This window comes from Antechinus flavipes, chromosome 2 (assembly GCF_016432865.1).
Source record: "Antechinus flavipes isolate AdamAnt ecotype Samford, QLD, Australia chromosome 2, AdamAnt_v2, whole genome shotgun sequence".
In the NCBI taxonomy this organism is placed as follows: Eukaryota; Metazoa; Chordata; class Mammalia; order Dasyuromorphia; family Dasyuridae; genus Antechinus; species Antechinus flavipes.
In genome coordinates this window covers 328,328,042-328,346,742 of record NC_067399.1, presented here as the reverse complement: position 1 = coordinate 328,346,742, position 18,701 = coordinate 328,328,042, and the positions used below count along the sequence as shown (strand labels likewise).

General features: G+C 35.0%; 1 protein-coding gene across 5 annotated transcripts in view; it reads right to left on the bottom strand.

Annotated features, from left to right (window-relative positions):
* The window catches only part of KIAA0586 (KIAA0586 ortholog), a 143,632-nt gene that overhangs the window by 53,308 nt on the left and 71,623 nt on the right, over positions 1–18,701 (bottom strand). For 4 of the 5 annotated variants that reach the window (XM_051977737.1, XM_051977739.1, XM_051977738.1 and 1 more), the window contains exons 17-21: positions 14,313–14,500; positions 13,476–13,583; positions 12,801–12,881; positions 1,404–1,597; positions 279–397 (exon numbers count right to left, since the gene is read on the bottom strand). In XM_051977737.1, the coding sequence (XP_051833697.1) occupies positions 279–397; positions 1,404–1,597; positions 12,801–12,881; positions 13,476–13,583; positions 14,313–14,500 (690 nt within the window). The remainder of the gene's footprint in view (positions 1–278; positions 398–1,403; positions 1,598–12,800; positions 12,882–13,475; positions 13,584–14,312; positions 14,501–18,701) is intronic. The other variant, XM_051977741.1, reaches the window with a different exon arrangement.

The following is an 18,701-nucleotide window of genomic DNA, read 5'->3' as shown; positions in this document are numbered from 1 at the left end:
AATGAAATATAACTGTCCCTTCTCATTATATGCAGAATGATATATACCCTGACAAACATATTCAATGTATTGGTTTGTGGGGTTTTTTTTTGTCATAAGGCTATAGAGTATATCAGAAAATGGCATTAATATGAAAAATAAAAAACATCAATAAAAAATTAAGGATTCTGAAGACTTCTTTTATCATTATTATTTTAAAGATGTTTTCACAATAAATTGTACAGAAACAAAGTCCAAATGGCATCTGAAAAGAAACAAATTAATAAGTCAGAACTTACCAACATCAGAAGCTGAAGTTTCACTTTCTTCACTTTCTGAAACACTAACATTAGGCACTGTCTGTGGCTGGAATGGAAGCATCCTACTGATAAGTCTTGACATTATTTCCTGTTCTACCCTGAAAAACCAAAGTTAATAATAGTTGTTGTTGTTTTTTTTTAATGTAAACCTATTTCCATTTGATAGATGATAAACATAACTGCTCTGATATTTTAAAATATTCCTTTATTCATGGACTATACATATATGATATCTGTTCCACAAAGTGATAAGGCTAAAAAAGATAGGATAATGCTGTAAACAATTACAGAATCATAGTATGATAAAATTTTGCTTAAATTCACTTTGGAAATCAGGATGGAAAATTCTAACAGAACTCCTAAGTTCAAAAGAAAGAATGACTCAGTAAATATAACTGAAATAGCATGCAATTAAAATACTTAAACTCTATTAAATAGCACACAGAATCACAAAATAAGAGCTGGAAAGAACCTTAAACAATCACTTGGTCTATTCTCTGTCTTTAGGCATGCAATTATCTAAAGAACCCAGGAGAAATAAGTTGTTTTTTTTTCCAAAGTCAATAATTGTAGCCACAATTATAAATGATAACAGTTTAACACTCAATTGCATTGTAAGCTTTGTCTGCAAAGTGCTTTATATTCCATTATTTTAGCCTTTCAACAACCTGATATTGCAGCTAAGGAAACTGAGGCTAAGATAGATTGCCCTGGCTAGGTTCATAAAGCCCATTTCAAGGGGCATACTTGCACTCAACTCTCTTCGGATTTCAAGTTCAGTGATTCATTACACCATTACACATCATGCTTCAAAAGTCACCTGACACAAAAGAAGATATCTTTTTAAATATGTTATTGCCCAAAAAAATATACTTTTTCTATTATGACAGTAGATTCAAATGAACAAGTTTGGAAACATTTCCTGTCATTTTTAAACCCTAAAAATACAATAAAATAAGCCTTTTAATCCTACATCAAACAGTGACTAGCAAATTGTAAAAGAAAAATTTAACAGGTAAAAGTAATTTAAGTGTTGCAATGAAAGTCTCATTTTCCTGTCATATTTAATATCACTTTATTAATATCAATATCAATAAAACTTACCAATTAATAAGGCTATTTTCTAGAGCCTCTTTTTTCTCAATTACTTTCTCAAGAATATCAGCAGTAGGTTGAGCAGCAGATACAACTGGTGGAAATGGAGGACCATTATAATGTTGAGGAGTAACTTTAGCACTTTGATTAAACTCCAGGACTGGTTCAAAGAAATCTTCAATGTCATCACTTTTTTCTTCATCCTGAAGGTAACAAAAAAAATACAGTGATTCTTTTCTACAACACTGATACGTAAGATATTATGTCAAATAAAAGAAAATCTTTAGGATATTACTATACACACACACACACACACACACACACACACACACACACATATATTTTATATACATTGAGTGGCAACATAATAAATGGATAGAAAATGGGTCTATAAGATGAGAACTCTATTCAAATCCCACCTCTGACTTGAACTGACTGTAGTCCTGAGCAAGTCCCTTGACCACACACTGCTCAAGGCAACATTTTTAAGAATTTAAACTGAAGAAAAATTATCAATGTATACTGGTCGAGGGAATTTCTTCTTCTGGGATTCCCTATACCAACTGAATAATAGACCTAACTCTGGCCCTTTCCCCTATTTTATTCATCAGTATACATACAGCGAAGACCATCAGATTAAAAAAATTCTTATCAGCCAATAGAATACTTAACAACTTCTTATCCACATTTAAAATATCTTATTCATAAAAAATTACTCAGGCATGGGCTCTGTCAATAAAAAGTTATAATTATTTTTAAAAAAATCTTATTCAGTCTGCTAAAAACCTGCTTAACCCTGTTAAAGTATAACAGCATTTAAACTATCCACTTAGAAATCATAGTAGAAAAAGAAATATGAGGACATGTTGAGAAAATATTAAGATGATTATTATGATTCAGAAAAAAAGCAATGAACACAACACTTAATATGTAGTTCTGCCAAACAACCTATGATTGAATACTACCTATTAGAGTATATTATTATTTTGCCCCTAGAAACCTCCTTACTTGGAAACTGCAGCACCTTACAAGATCGAATACATCTCAAAATTCATGAATGATGGATTTTCTCTGACCCTATAAATGGAGGTAAGAGTAATGAATGAGTTTCAAAACCTCCATTTAAGGAGGGAGCCCAGGCTATATTATTAGCCTCCATTTAAGGAGGGGGCCCAAGCTATTATCTCCCCACAGTTGATCCAAGCTACGGAAGAAAAGAATGAGAGTTCAATTAAGTATACAAACATATCTATGTGTGTATATAATACTTATGTGTATGTGCATGTATATGTACATATACACACACATACATAGGTATATGTAAATATACACAAACACATGTATATCAATATAGAACATGTACTATATGCATACATGTACTATGTAATACATAAAGTATATTTTAAATTACATATATATACACACAGAAACCTGAACAGATACTTTTTATCTGAGTTCAGCCGGCTCAATTAAACTTAGGGACATACAATGGATGAGAAGAACCCAGATTCCAGATGAAGTCTATAAAAAACTCCTGATACTTCCCCATAGTCTATTTAAAATAGGAAGAATCAGAGGTTTATTCAACTTTTCAGCTTCTAAAGAACTCATATTTCCCATTTAAGTATTTTGAAAGTCCTCAATTACTACTGAATAACTTATTAATCTGACTCTTTCAAGTGGGGTCTGAGTAGGGTATTCCTTTGGAAGACCTAAATCTGACTATCTAGCAATCTGTCACCTTTATGTCCTTCTAAACCTATGGGAATCTATGTTCTTGGAGGACTCTGTCTATATAATGTTAATTAAGGTATATCCATGGACACACTGAGAGATCCATAGTATAATAGTAACCTAATTGTTGGTATCTAATAACCCCTTAACAAAGTTTAAATAAGAGGATAATGGGGGATCATGCCATAGTGTTTTAAAATGAGGAAAGGGAAAAGAAAACACATCAAATGGCCTCAACTCTCTCAGTAAAGTATGAGGCAATCTCTCTGCCCAAGAGCCAAAGGGAGAGAGTACTAGTGAAGGCTTGAGGAAAGATGAGAACATCGACTGATATAAATACGTAATACCAAATGCTAGCAATATAAAACCAAGAGTCATTAAAATATAAATATAAAGTTACAAATATGAACAAGGATATGAAATTTATCAAAAAAACTAGCAAACTATAAAGTATTACTTGAAAATATACTTCAAACAAATAAGAGTTGGAAAAAATAAAATTAAAACAAAACTGAGGTTTGCATTAGAAAAATGGCGAATTTGAATGAGAAAGATGAAAAGGCAACCATAACAAATATGTTGGTGGATTATATAAGTATCAGTATGGAATTATGAAAGAAAACTAATTAAAAATTAGTACTACCTAACAATCTTATATTAAGCATACCTTAAGGAAATGAAAGAAATAAAATGGTAAATTTTATATCAAAGATTCACAGCAGATCATAAAGATTATTAGAGTTAGTGCCTGCAGAAGATTCTGGGAAAGTAGTCAAGTAGTTCAGAAAATTCCAAGCTTTCCACATTTCCCTTACAAAGAACAAAACTGAGGTGAACAGAGAAGATAAGTTGGAGCAGAAAATATTCCTCCTGGGACAATCTGAGAAGATCCAAAGACAGACAGGAGAATGAGATTTGGACCCAGAGAAATATAAATACTTCCAGGCTAATTTCTTTAAAACAACAAGCAGAGAGTTCTGGGGTTAGCTGGGTTAAGAGGTGGCTTAGGCTACCACAGGAACTTTCACTTCCTAATGTGGAGAGACAGGGATTTACCTTCAGAGGAGGATATTAAAATTTAAAAACCTCTCCTACCCCAAAGAATAACTAGTTAGCTGCCCTAAAAGAGTTTAAAAATCAAATGAGATTTTGGAAAAAAATTTTTAAAGAAAGAACAATACAAAAAATAACCAAGACTACAGAGAAGAAAATCAATCAAATAGAAAAGGAAATCCTAATTCTTTTTTTTTTTAAAATAGCTTTTTATTTTTCAAAATACATGCAATTTTCAACATTCACCTTTGCAAAACCTCTTCCAAATTTTTCTTCCCTCCCTCTCTTAGACAGCAAGTAATCTAATATAGGTTAAACAAGTGCAATTCTTCTTATATATATTTCCATAGGGGCAGCTAGGTGGCACAGTGAATAGAACACCAGCCCTGAAATCAGAAGGAGCTGAGTTCAAATCTGGTCTCAAACACTTAACACTTCCTAGCTGTGTGATCCTGGGCAAGTCACTTAACCCCAATTGCCTCAGTCAAATATATATATATATATATATATATTATATATATATATATATATATATATATATATATATATATATATATATATTTCCACATTTCTCATCAAATTAGATCAAAAAGGGAAAAAAAAAACCAAACAAATAACAAAAATACTATGCTTTGATCCACATTCAGTCTCCATAATTCTCTCTCTGGATGTGGATGGCACTTTCCATCACAAATTTATTGGAACTGTCTTAAATCTCCTCATTGTTGAAAAGAGCCAAGTCTATCACAGTTGACTGTTACACAACCTTCTTGTTACTTGGTTCTCTTGGTTCTACTCATTTTGCTTAGCATCAGTTCATGAGGTCTTTCCAGGTTTTTCTGAAATCAGTCTGCTCATTTTTTATTATAAAACAATAATATTCCATTACATTCACATATCATTACTTATTTATCCATTCAGTTTCCAGTTTCTTACAACTACAAAAAGGGCTGCCACAAACATTTTTGCACATGTGGGGGTCCTTTACCCTTTTTTATGATTTCTCTGGAATACAGACCCAGTAGACACACTACTGGATCAAAGGGTAAGCACACTTTGATAGTTCTTTGGGCACAGTTCCAAATTGTTCTCCAGAATGATTGAAGGAGATCCTGATTGTTTAAGGAAGAAAATGACTCTTTGAAAATTACAATTGGGCAAGTGAAAGCCAATAAGCTTATAAAAGATCAAGAAATAATAAAAACAAAATATAAAAAAATGAAAAAATAAGAGAATGAGATATCTCATAAGAAAAACAAAAGATCTAGAGAACAGATAAAGAAAAAAAACCTACTTCAAAAAAAAAAACCTACTTGAATCAATTCACAGCTTTAGCAAATTTTTGCAGGTTTGAGAACAAGAATTGATCCAAAGGAATTAGACGAGCAAGGAGAGCTAGAGTTCTGAAATCCCACTTACATAGGGAATAAGTTAAAGAAGGAACAATACATAGCCAGAAGGGTATAAAACTCTCCTAACATTTGAAAGAAATAAGAGGAGGAGAACATAGGATAAGGTGGGATACAGAAGGTTGTGTAGATTAAGGTAGTTAAATAATATACGTAGATTAATGGAAATGGAAGAAGGGGGAGAGAGAAGATGCAGGAGAGGAAAACAAAAGGATTAGGGGGAGACACTCAGGAAAAGAGGAGAAGCTTAAGTTAATAGCAAGGCAACATAGTAGTAGAAATAAGGTAGATGAGTTAACAGGGATAGGAAACAAGAGATATATAAAAACACAATAACAATGATCAGGAGTAGAATTTATTACGGAAAAAAATAGGGACAATAATCAGTGATCTCAGGCAAAGTCAAAGTTAAAAAAAATCCAATCAAGAGTGAAATCTATATTATATCAGCCATATTAACACTGTTTTAGATGTATGTATGTGTATTATACATATGTATTTGTGTCTTTGTGTGCACCCACATGTATGTCTATTTGTATATTATGTGTATACATGCATAATTCTAGACTGCTTAGAGAAGGGGGGGAGGGAAGAGGGGAAAAAAAGAATAAAATAAAGAGTACATAACAGAGAATGAAAGAAAAGCTACCATGAAACAAAGAAAGGATAGACAATTCTAGATACAATGTTTTCTATTATTACATATGCTTTTTTGAAATGGGAATTTGTTTCATATTCTAAATTCTCTAATATGTTCTGCTGTGCACATGACAATGTTTCTTTTTCTTTTTCTGTCTTTTTATTTAGTTTTTTCTATTTTGAATTTAAATTTAATTAAGTTGATTTAAATTTAGAATTTTTTTAAAGTACCTATCAACTGGGAATTGTCTGGAGAAATTATGGTATATAAATGTAAGGGAAGTTATTGTATGGTAAGAAATAATAAATGAGTTATTATGAAAAATAAAGGAATATTTGTATGAACTCATAAACTGAAAAGAATACCAGCAAATAATATACACAATGATAACTCATTTAATAATTTGCTGAAAAAATGGAGACTATTCAAATAGAATTCCTCCTTCTCTACATTTAAAAAACCTTCAACATCCTCCATTCTCTCTTCTTCCTGTCTCTGATGAAGAGCTGACCCTTCTCACTTTTTACAAATTCTTTTGATCCCATCCCTTCCCATCATCTTCAGTAGATTACATCCTCTCGTTTTATTTCTTAATATCTCCTGATCCTTTCCTTGTTGCCTAAAAAAGTATTCATTTATGCTAGGAAAAAACAAAAATAAAATTTTACTAGCTCCTATAATACCTCCAATCTATTGTACCATAATTTCCTCTCTTTCAAAGACAAATTCTGAGAAAAATCTATCTACACTGCATCCAAGAAAGAGGACTATGGGAACTGAATGTGGATCCCAACAAAATATTTTTACTTTTTTTGCTGTTGTTTTTCTTGCTTTTTGCTTCTCATTTTTTTTTTCCTTTTTGATCTGATTTTTCTTGTACAGCATGATAATTGTGGAAATATATAAAGAATTGCAAGTTTAACTTATACTGGATTATTGGCTGTAAAGAGAAGGAATGGGGAAAAGAGAGGGGAAAAAAACTATTTGGAACACATTTTGTAATTTTTTTAATGTTGAAAACTATCTCTGCATATGTTTTAAAAATAAAAAGCTTTAAAAAAAACCACTCATCTATACTTATTCACTCCATTTCTCCTTTCATTGACTCTTTAATCCTTTGCATTCTAACTTTTGATATCATCCCTCAATTGAGCTATATTCTCCAACACTCCCAAAGATGTCTTTACTGTCAAAATTGATAACTGAAAAATATTTTAAATGATTGTATATATATATACAATCATTTAAAATATTTTTATATATTATATATAACCACTATCAGATTGCCTGCTATTTTGGGAAGGGAGAAAGTAAGGAACGGAGAGAGAAAAAAAAAATCTGAAACTAAAAAGCTTACAAAAATGAATGTGGAAAATTATCTACATTGTAATTGGGAAAATAAAATACAACTGAATTTTTTTTTTAATCCTGATGGTTTTAATTATGTTCCTCAACTTTGTACAGGATTTAATACTATTGATTCACCTTCTCCTGAACACTAGCAGCTTCTCTCAGTTTTCCTCTAATTGTTCTAGATCTGTCTCCTCTGCTAATTCATTAGCTAATTCATCAGATGTTCCCTATCTGAGGCTGTAGTCCAGAATTCTGTCCTTGGCCTTTTAATCTCTATCTCCAAAAGATAACTCTGAAATGTATATGTCTAGCCTATCTCAAATTCAAATCATTCCATCAATTGCCAAATAGGTATTTCAAATTAAATGTTTTGTCAATATCTCAAATTCAAAAAGCCCCAAAAAGATCATTTTCTTTCTTACCTTCTCCTCCAAAACATCACCTCTCTTCCTGAACTTCTCTCATTCTGAGAGTATCATCATCTTCCCAGTCACTGGGTTCACAATTTTGGCACTGTCTTTAACTCACATTTTTCTTCATCCCACAAAGCTGATAAGTTGCTAAATCTTGCCATTTCTATTTCCTTCATATCTCTTATGTCTATTATTTTTTCTACTCACATGGCCACTAACACACTAGAGTTCAGCCTCTCATCACCTCTCTGTTGGGATATTACAGAAACATCTTAATTGACCTCCCTTCCCCAACATGCTCCTTCCTCTACTCCATTCTTCCCACAACTCTGAAAAAAGGGATTTTCAAGTACATGTCTCCATGATTTTTCTCCATTCAAACTCCAACACTTTCTTTTACTCCCTTTGAAATCAAATATAAGCTTCTCTGTTTTAGAATTTAAAGCTTTTCAACAACTGGCCTTAATCTACTTTGTAACTGTTGTATTTCATTCCCCTACCTGAATTCTCCTGTTCAGACAAACTGCCCTCTTACCTATTGATTGCAAGTGAACTCTGTAAAAATTGTGTAAAATAAACTATGTTCCCTTTGATCTGAAAAAAAGAAAAAAGATCAGACCTTCCCAGGCTCCAAGGAATCTAAAGAGGGAGCCCATCCTCCCAAGATGAGAAAAGCAACATCTTTCAAGGGCAAATCAACCCCTATCTCTCTTGTGAAGTCACATTTTCATTCAGGAAATTCTCATTCAACTGAGAAATCCTGGTCTCATTTCCAATTCAATCCATCCCCAGATTTACGCATAAAATAGGTCCTTTGTTAAAACATTCTTTGCAAATATTTCTTCATTAAGAAATAGGCCCATTAAGGGGAAAGCTTCTTAGTCTGAAATAAAATCTCATTTCTGTCACAGCCTCTGAGTTAGTGAATTCTTTTGTTTCTGAACCTACATCTCTGAGCAAAAGTAATCTCATTCAATTATCATCACTATGATGTCTCCAAGCTTTTGTTTAGGCTATCCCAAATCTAGAATTCTCTTTTTTCTCACTGAATTCTCCACTATTTCATTCAAAACTGAATTAAAATAACGCTTTCTACATTGTCTTTCCTGATTTCACCATCACCACCACCAGCAACTAGTGCACTATTGCAAACAAACAAAAAAACCACCTTACTTTCAAGTTTATATTACTTTCCCCTAAAGCAGGGGTGGAAGTTTGGGGGTTTTTTTGGTTTGTTTTTTTTTTGTCAAGGGTCATTTAGATATTTATAACATCATTCATATGCAAAGTAAAATTACCAATTTAAAAACTCAAATAGAATGTAATGGGCCAGAACTCTGGAGAAATATATTTCAGACAAGGATTCTTATAAAGAGGTGTTAATTGATAAGACAATGGTTATCTAATTTAGCATGGTGATTAATAGTTCTCTAGCTCAGTATGATTGATTTAATCTTACAACAAATAATGGCTCCTTAGTTTGATTGGTTTATACTCAGTATGATGAATTGTAACAGAGTACATAAATTTAATTGTAATAGAGTATATAAACTGGGGACAAACTCAGACATGGAGGAGAAGACTCGATCAGCCTCATGCTATTGTGGCACAGTTCTCTTCTAATTGTCCTGACTCAGTTTCCCTAAATTGTTCTGCCTCAACCTCCTTAGTTGCAACCCCACCCCCTCCAGTTCATTAAGATTGAAGGCCACTTGCTCTAAGGTTATAAATTGTCAATGTGAGACTCAAGATAAGAGGGAGTTCAGACTTCCTGGCTCCAAACTCCTTCTGTCATCAAGAATTTATGGTCCTACCCACTATCCTACCATTGTTCTTCTATATCCCAATTTACCAGAATGTCCAGGGCCTCCCACCACCTTGTCAGAACCAGATTGATAGTCCATTCCCACTCTTAATGTTCTGGTTCGGCCCTGCCTTGGTCTGAGCCATGTGCGTATATATGTCATTGAGAACTCACATTCACCACTGGATACTTTGAGACGACAGTCCTGTCCAGTCAATAAATTAAACTCTCCAATAACAAAATAGTAAAACTTTCTAATCTCTATCTTGCCTCAGTTTCTACGGCATTATAATGGTGGCTCTCCCGCCTTCATCATTTCTCCACTAAGACCAAGGACTCAGGCTAGTCCCAAGATCCTCCAGAGAGTTAGCCTACACACTATATTTTAATCCACCCCAGTGTGGAGGCTCTAGAAAGCAAGGGTATGTTTTGCCATCCCAACATGGGGGCTCTAGAAAGCAGGACAATACACTGAGATGTGCAGACTATTAAATGGCTGATTGGCTGAGACTGCTGGTGCAGACTAGGAGACTGAAGACGACAATAAGGACTTTGGACTTTATTCCTGACTATTCTTGTAGTGATTATTCTGCTGAAAGCAAGGGCCATTGGAGGACCTCCAGAGAGCTAGCCCGGACACTACAAGAGGAAAGTTGCTGTACCTAGCTTTCAGTTCATCATCAAAGTTGCTTTGGGAAGGCCAGACCAAATGATTTAAAGGCCTTATCATTTCCCAACTCAGGCCCAAAGGATAGTCAGAAGGACCTGAATTCAAATCCAGTCTCACATACTTAACACATATTAGCTATGTGACAACCCCAATTACTTCACCAAAAAAAAATCCCAAAAGCCAAACAGATAAAAGAATGTATAGTGCTTATGGTTCCATTGTTTTCTTTATGTATGATTCCATTGTTTTTCTTTAAATATCTCCAGAGTCTAGCATAATGTCTGGTACTAGTAAGGACTCAACAAAAATGTGAGTTAAACAATGCAAATAAAAAGAAATATCTCTGAATGGCTGATAAAACAATGATGGTCCCAGAGAAAAGATAATAAAATATGCCTCTTTTCTCACAGCAGAAAAATCTAAGGGCTACCAGAGAACCATGTCTTCTAATATGTATTTCCAGATGCAGTCACTATATCCAATGACAAGGGAATATTTAATCTTGGAAAGGATAGGGAAGAGATCCAGAACAGGGGAGGAGAAAGTTGACAAGGGAGCCCAAAAACTCTAAAAATCCTTGAAAGAGAAAGTCTCCTTGAATTCTGGCCTCTGGCCTCAGGACAAACAGCTTCATTATGTTATCTAGGTGGGGCTAGCTGAGTCCAGAATTGGAGATTCTAACCCCATTGAATTGGACAAACACCTATTCAATTCTAAGATTTTTTTATTCAATTCCAGCTCAAACTCCACTCACCAGCCCTCATCAGGAATAGGCCTCCAATTATAGCCAAAGGCTTCTATTATAAAAAAGAGCCAATTTTAAACCCAATTCTCGAAGGAGACCTAACATGCCATGTCATGCCAAGGAAACCTCTGCCCACTAGAATGATATTTTCTTTCAGCATTACCCTCTCTTTATTCTCATCTATTTCCCTAACAAGCCTTTATACCCTTCTGTCAGGATCTCTCTACTAGAAACTTTACTTCTCTGCCAGGACTCCTCCACTACTTTACTCCCTTTTCAGGACCTTGCCACTAAAGAATTCAGCCTTTCTATTCCATGCATAGCAAAGGCTGACTTCCCAATGCCTATAATAAAGTTTTTATAAGTCTAGGTTTTCAGGTTCGTAAATTCCTTTACGAAGGACCTCTGTGCCAGCAGAAGTGGGTTCCCAAAATTCCCTATGTTGCACTGATCCTAAAGGGGATTTAGGGGAGCCAAACCTCTTTATTTGGTTCTCTGAACCCAGAACCTGCCACTAACCTCATCATCTAACTCCCTGACACCAGGAACCCTAATCTCATCATTTTGGTTCCCTAAATCTAATCTCATCAAAGTGACCCCCAGAAATGGTTATAATGTGGAACAAAAGAAATTGATGAAACTTTATTTAAAAAGTCAAGTTAGATTCAATTATTCTGGAGAGCAATTTGGAACTATATTTAAATCGTACATACCCTTTAATGCAGTAATGCCATTACTAGGTCTGTATCCTAAGAAAATCATAAAGGAGGAAAAAGGACTCATATGTGCAAAAATGTTTGTAACAGCTCTTTCTGTAGTGGCAAGGAACTGGAAACTGAGTAGATGCCCATCAATTTGAGGAATGACAGAATAAGTTATGGTATGTGAATGTAATGGAATATTATTGTTCTATAATAAATGATAAGCGGGCATGATTTCAGAAAAACCTGGACTTACATGAATTGATCTAAGCAAAATGAGTAGAACCAAGAGAATACTGTACACAGTACAAGATTGTGTGATGATCAACTGTGATGGAATCTTTTCAACAATAAAGTGATTCAGGCCAATTCCAACAGACTTATAATGGAAAGAGCCATCTACATCCAAAGACAAAACTATGAAAGACTGAATGTGGATCAAAATATGGTATTTTCACTTTGTTGTTCTTATTACTATTTGTTTGCTTGGGGTTTTTTCTCTCACTTTTTTTTCTTTCATCTTTTGATCTGTTTCTTCTTGTGTGGCAAGACAAATATGAAAAGATGTTTCAAAGAATTACACGTTTAACCTATCAAGACAAATATGAAAAGACATTTCAAAGAATTGCATAATTAACCTATATTGGATTGCTTGCTGTCTATGGAAAAAGTGAGAGAAGGAAGGGAGAAAAATTTGGAACATAAAATTTTGCAAGGGGGAATGTTGAAAATTATCTTTGCATGTATTTGGAAAAATAAAATACTATAGAGAAAAAAAAAATTTTAAGGTCCAGCTGGAATAATGCCATCTAATAATCACCACTGAATTATAAATAGAACCAAACAATACTAAACTAGGTGAAGTATCTTTCTGGTATTTTTACCTGTATAACATCAAATACTTCATCAAAGTTGGATCCTGGAAATTTAGGCTCATCTTCATCAGGCTGATTAAGTTCTGGAACCTAGAATATATTCAATGTTACTTTATAAAGCCTCCTACCAACCTGACAATTATTACTTCTGCTTTTTCCACTGGCTTTTTCCATTCCTTTAGTCTCTTTGAATTACCTGTTCTGTTTCATTCTGAGTCCCATGTAACACTACATACCTGGAATAAGTTAATTTCACCACACTGCTTAAACTCATTGTCATAAGGGCCAAAGTTATTAGAAAATGCATGAAATTTTTTGCCCTGTGCAAAGCAAATCTTAATATAAGGAGCCACCAGAATGAAGTAAATGCAGCCCCAAAGCAAAATTTTAAAATTTAAAAAAAATCAAGAAAAATGACCTTATAAATACCTAAATGCAAATACTATATATATTTCAAATCCCATCAGCCTTTAAACTTTACTCTCTTCTGGATCCTCCCAAATACAAACACATAGAGCTATGCCCCAAGGTCTAAATTCACATAATAGTTTGAATCCATCTTTATTAACATCTTCTTTGCCTTTATTTATTCATTTTATCTTAAGGAAAGGAAAATTTATATGGGTTAACATTAGTTAATTATAGGCCACATACTATAGAATATGTTAAAATTCTGGAGGATACCTGTATCCATGTCTGTGTGGGATGAGATGCTTCTATGCAATGGGTGGAAGCTTGATTTTCATCTGCGCTTTCATTTGAAAGGGTATCAATATCTAAATTGGGTAATACCTAAAATAAAATTTGAAATTAACAACCAGCACCACACATTAAAATACTTTCCATTTATAATTTAGATGTAGATATCTGTGCTAGCAACAGTCTTATTATCTGATAATAAAAGAGGTATATTTAGTTTGAGGTTGAACCTTTTTTTTTTTCCTAAATATGATTTAATGACAATACTTAAAATGTAATTCTTGGTTTCAAAAGTGCTTAAATCAAAATCCCATGAAGAAGAATTCTTGTCTTATATTCCTTCTAAAATTTACCATCTCCACCTAGCCCTAAATCTTATACAAAGCTGCAAGTCTCATAAATGCTCAATAAGCCTTTAAGTAATAAAATCAATGAAAAATCATTTTTTTAAAAGAAACATACATCTTTGGGGCACCTAGGTGGCACAGTGGACAGAGCAGAAGGAAGAGAGGGAGGGAGGGAGGAAGGGAAGAAAAGAAAGAAGAAACAAATTTTTTTAATTATCAATACAAAGATAAAGTTATTATGTGCCTGGCAGACTTCAAGCTATTAAGCAAATGTATATGTTCATGGTAATGGAAGGAGAGAAGCTATCACAACTACTAGAAAAACAAACAAAAAACATATGCCTTTTTGATGCAGGCCAAGAGAACCGAAGTCTCATAATTAAAGAACATTTCTCAACAACACAGTAATCCATTAAATACTAATATCAACACATTTAGTTAAAATTTTCCTCTCTTCATTTTATCCATTTTATACCTGCACAGTAAGCTGAGGAGGATCCTTTTTTTCTGATGTCATCTCTATAAGTGCTGTGTTGGGTTTCTTTGGTCCAGTTTGTTTAGTTTGAATAGATGGAGGAATAGAAGTAGTTACTGTTACAAGGTGTGGTTTTTCTATAACTGCTTCAGCAGGTGGCATGGAATCACTATTGCTTTGGGTCTGTCCTAAATAAGTTTAAAAAAAAATGAAATGTAAATCCTATTATGAAAATTGGTTAGAGATCAGGGAAAATACAAAGAAAAGCTGGTTTAGGCATCCAGGAAAAAAAGATGCTTCATAATTTGTAATAAACTTGCTAGTTTCATCTAATGAATGTATTATTATAAGCATGTTCTCTCAAGAATATAGAAGGATACAGGAAAGAGGACAAATACAACAGGACTGATCAAGAAACAGAGAGTCTCCAAAGATCACAAAAGGAAACAAAGAATTGGAAACAAAATAGATAACCATTGTTCAAGGGAATGACTATACAAACTTCAATATATGGAGGTAATGGAATATTACTAAGCCATGGGGGACAGTGAACAGTAAGAGAAAGCATGTGGAAAGATATAAACTCATAGAGGATTGAAGCAATCAGAACCAATAAGGCAACAGGCATAATAAAAACCACATAATTCAAAAGAAAAAAAGAGAAACTAAAACTGTAAACTAATGATATAAGGCAAGAATTAAGAAAATGAACCTTCATACAATGCATATCATATCACGTTTGGTTGGTTGATGTGACAGTTTTTCAAAACTGTTTCTTGATATCCCCCCCTCCCTATTCATTGTTTTAAAATTTTTCTTACAAGGGGTAATTTTCTAGAAATGAGAAGGTAAAGATATAGATTCAGAAATGATGGTGATACAAAAGCAAAGATACTAATTATTAAAAAATTTGAATATATCATAGGAACGTTAAATCGACAGACACAAAGTCAATTCAGAAGCATTTATTAAATGTTTTCTTTGTTTCCAGGCATTATTATGACAGATAATGGGAGTACAAAGCCAAAAATGAAACTCCCTGCTTTCAAGCAGAAGAAACTCGCACTTACATAAACAGATACAAAATAAATACATACAAAGTAACCAGGAGGTAACTTTGGATATGAGGCTGAGATAAGGAGACTCTAGCACTAAAAAGAATCAGAAAAGGTCTCATGAAGATGGTGTGAATTTAGCTCTCAATACTGAAAAGAGGCTGGTGGAGAAGAGGACAATGCATTGCAGCCAGGGAAGGACCACTTGGTCCTCCACAATACAGAGATAGGAGACATAAGGTTGTGGTGTGGTTTGAGGAATAAACTTGTTCAGAGAATCATAGTCTAGGAAGGTGATGGTTTGTATAAATCTGGAAAAGCTTGAGCTTGAGTCAGATTACAAAGGGCTTTCAGTGCCAAAAAAAAGTAGGTCATATATAATTCCAAAGGCAAAAGAGTCCCTTTCACTTCTCTCCTGGAATACTGCCATAGTTTTGTAATTGATCTTCTGGCCTCCAAGCACTCCCCAACCCATTTAGATGCACAAATCCTAACTCTGTGCTCCTAAACCATAGATCTGACCAAATTATTTCTCTGCTCAGCACAGAGAGAAAGAAAAGATGGGGCAGGACAGAGCCATAGGGCATAACCACTGTTAGGGATGTGATGAATTGGCAAAACATACTGAAAAATAGCAGTCAGGCAGGTAGAAGTGACAAGGGGAACCCATAAACTCTTCCTCTTTCTCTCTTGACTTCTGGGTGAGCCATGAGGTAAAGCACTTGAGAAGCTCCTTGAAGGAGAGATTCTCCTTAAACCCTGCCTCTGAGAAAGACCTGCCCCAGGAATCAAGCGAGACTAGTTGTCTAGGCGAGACTAGTTGAGTACCACTCCTCTGCTTAGCTGAGTTGGAAGTTCTAATCCCACTGAATTGGAGATTAGTCCAGAGACACTCATTCAGTTCAAAGATTTTCTATTCTGATTCCAGCCCATGCTGTACCCAACCCCCATCAAGAACTGCCCCCCAGCTTTCAGCCATAAAATGAGCCAACTTGGGGCTCAGTCCTTGCAGAGGACCTAACATGCCATGCCAAGGAACCTCTCCCTTTCCCTAGCATAACATCAACCCTCTGCCCACTGAAATGATATTCTCTTTCAGTGTTGCCCTCTGTTTATCTTTCTCACCTATTTCCACCAAGGAATTCAGTCTTTCTATTCATACATAGCAAAGGCTGACTTCCCAATGACAATAATAAACTTTTTATCACTCTAGCTTTTCAGGTTTGTGAATTCCTTTATGAAGGACCTCTGCGCTGCCAGAAGGGGGTTCCCACAATTCCCTGCCCTGTGCCAAATCCTAGGGGAAACTAGGGGAGCCAAAACTCTTCATTTGGTTCCCTGAATCCTGAACCTGCCACTAACCTCATTATTTAACTCCCTGACCACCAGGAACCCTAATCTCATCAGAAGGTAAATCAAGACCTGTAATTTTCTTCTTTTTAAAATATATAAATGATGGTTTTTCTGGGGGAGAGCAGGTTTCTTGGGGAGGTTTTCTGGAAGCAGCCTTAGTTCCAGTTGAAAGTAATAATCACCTCAAAACACAGCCAGGTGATAAATGTTCAGATCTTTTATTGTCTCCAATATAGCCCGGTTAGCTTAGGCCTATCTCTCTGCTTGGTTCTAAGAGCTCTTGCAGCTTTGTCCTTTGCTTCTGCCTCTGCTTTCTTCAGCCTCCAGAGCCAGCACCAATCTGTCTTGCCTCTGAGAGAGGGCTTGTGGCTCTCAATCTCCCAGAGTGCTCCTCTCCAATGTAATTCAGCTGAACTCCCTTCTGCCACCAGCCAGCCAACTGGAAAATGGAATGAATCTCTCTCCCAGAGCCTCTGTCTGTTTCTTATATATGAGAGAGGGGAATTGTGGGATATGAGAGAGGGATTATAGGTTTCTTCCCATAGTGCTCTCTAGCCCTAAGAGCTTCAAGGGAGGTATGAATTCACTAAGTTACAGAGTTAACTTTGTGAATCTCCCATACTTGTGAATTCCAATGAGTAAAGGTGTTAACACAAGCACTGTATCAATTAGTTCTATTTAGTACCTTATTTCAGATTCTGGCCCAAAACATCAACTCTAATGAGTTAGCAGTTTGTAAAGATTCCAACAAAGACCAAACAGAGTTACAACTCCCACAGTAAGGTAATGCTAGAAAGTAGTCAAAAAAGATGCCTAAGAATAGATTAAGATTTGGCACTGAGGAGATCACGTATAACTTTGGAGAGGGTATTTTCAATTGAGAGATGAAATACATAGAAGTTGAGAAGTGATTGGAAGTTGAGTAAGTTAAGATACAAGTACCTAGTAGTGAAAGAGATTGTTGCTGTTTGTCCATCATTCTCTACATCAGGGAAGTGATGCCATATCATATGGGTCCACTGTCAAGATATAGAACAAGATGGTCTTTCCCTCTAAGATTGGATTTTTTTTTTTTTTTGGACTAGATAAAAGAAGCCATTCTTTGCTTCAATTCTTACTTAACCTTAATCACTGGGCATTGATTGCTTCAGTCAAACTGAGACCTATTAAAGACATTAGCTTAAAAAGGCCAAGATCTCCCACTACATTCAGGGCTATCTCCATTCATCCTGATCTATAACTTGCCATAGAGGATGTAATATTCTTCTCTAAAATATGTTCTCTGGAAGCAGTTTCTTGCGAGGCTTCTGGGAGCAGTCTTCCTTTCAGTTCAATGTAATGACCCCAAATGCAGCCAGGAGTTAAAGTCCAAATCCTTTATTGTCTCCTTCAAAATCTTATCTCCTTCACTTGGGGCTCGGCTAGTTTTCTGGAGGCCTTATGGATCCTGGTTTCAGTGTTCTCCACAGGACAGCCTGCCACCATGTCTCTGTCTTCCTTAGTTCTCCTCCTGGCTGAGCTTGTCTGAGCTTATATAGTCTCTTATCAAAGTGAGATGGGTGACTTATACAGCTCTTCTTCAGTTAAATCCAATTTATTTGTATGTCATGGCATCTCTTCCCTGATATCATGATCCTCTTCCAGTTTAAAAGATAACTTGTTCATCACTTTTTATAGAACAATAATATTCTATTACTTTCATATACCATAACTTATTCAGCCTTTCCCCACTAATAAGCATCTACTCATGTTTCCATTCTTTGTAAACACAAAAGAGTTGCTCCCAACTTTTTGCACATGTGGGTGTCCTTTTCCTCTTTTATGCTTTCTTTGGGACACAGACCCAATAGACACACTGCTGGATCAAAGGGCATGCACATTTTATAGTGCTTTCGGCAGTTCCAAAACGCTCTCCAAACTACCCCCCCCCCCCGCAATAATACATTAGTGTCTCAGTTTTCCCACCTCTCCTCCAATATCT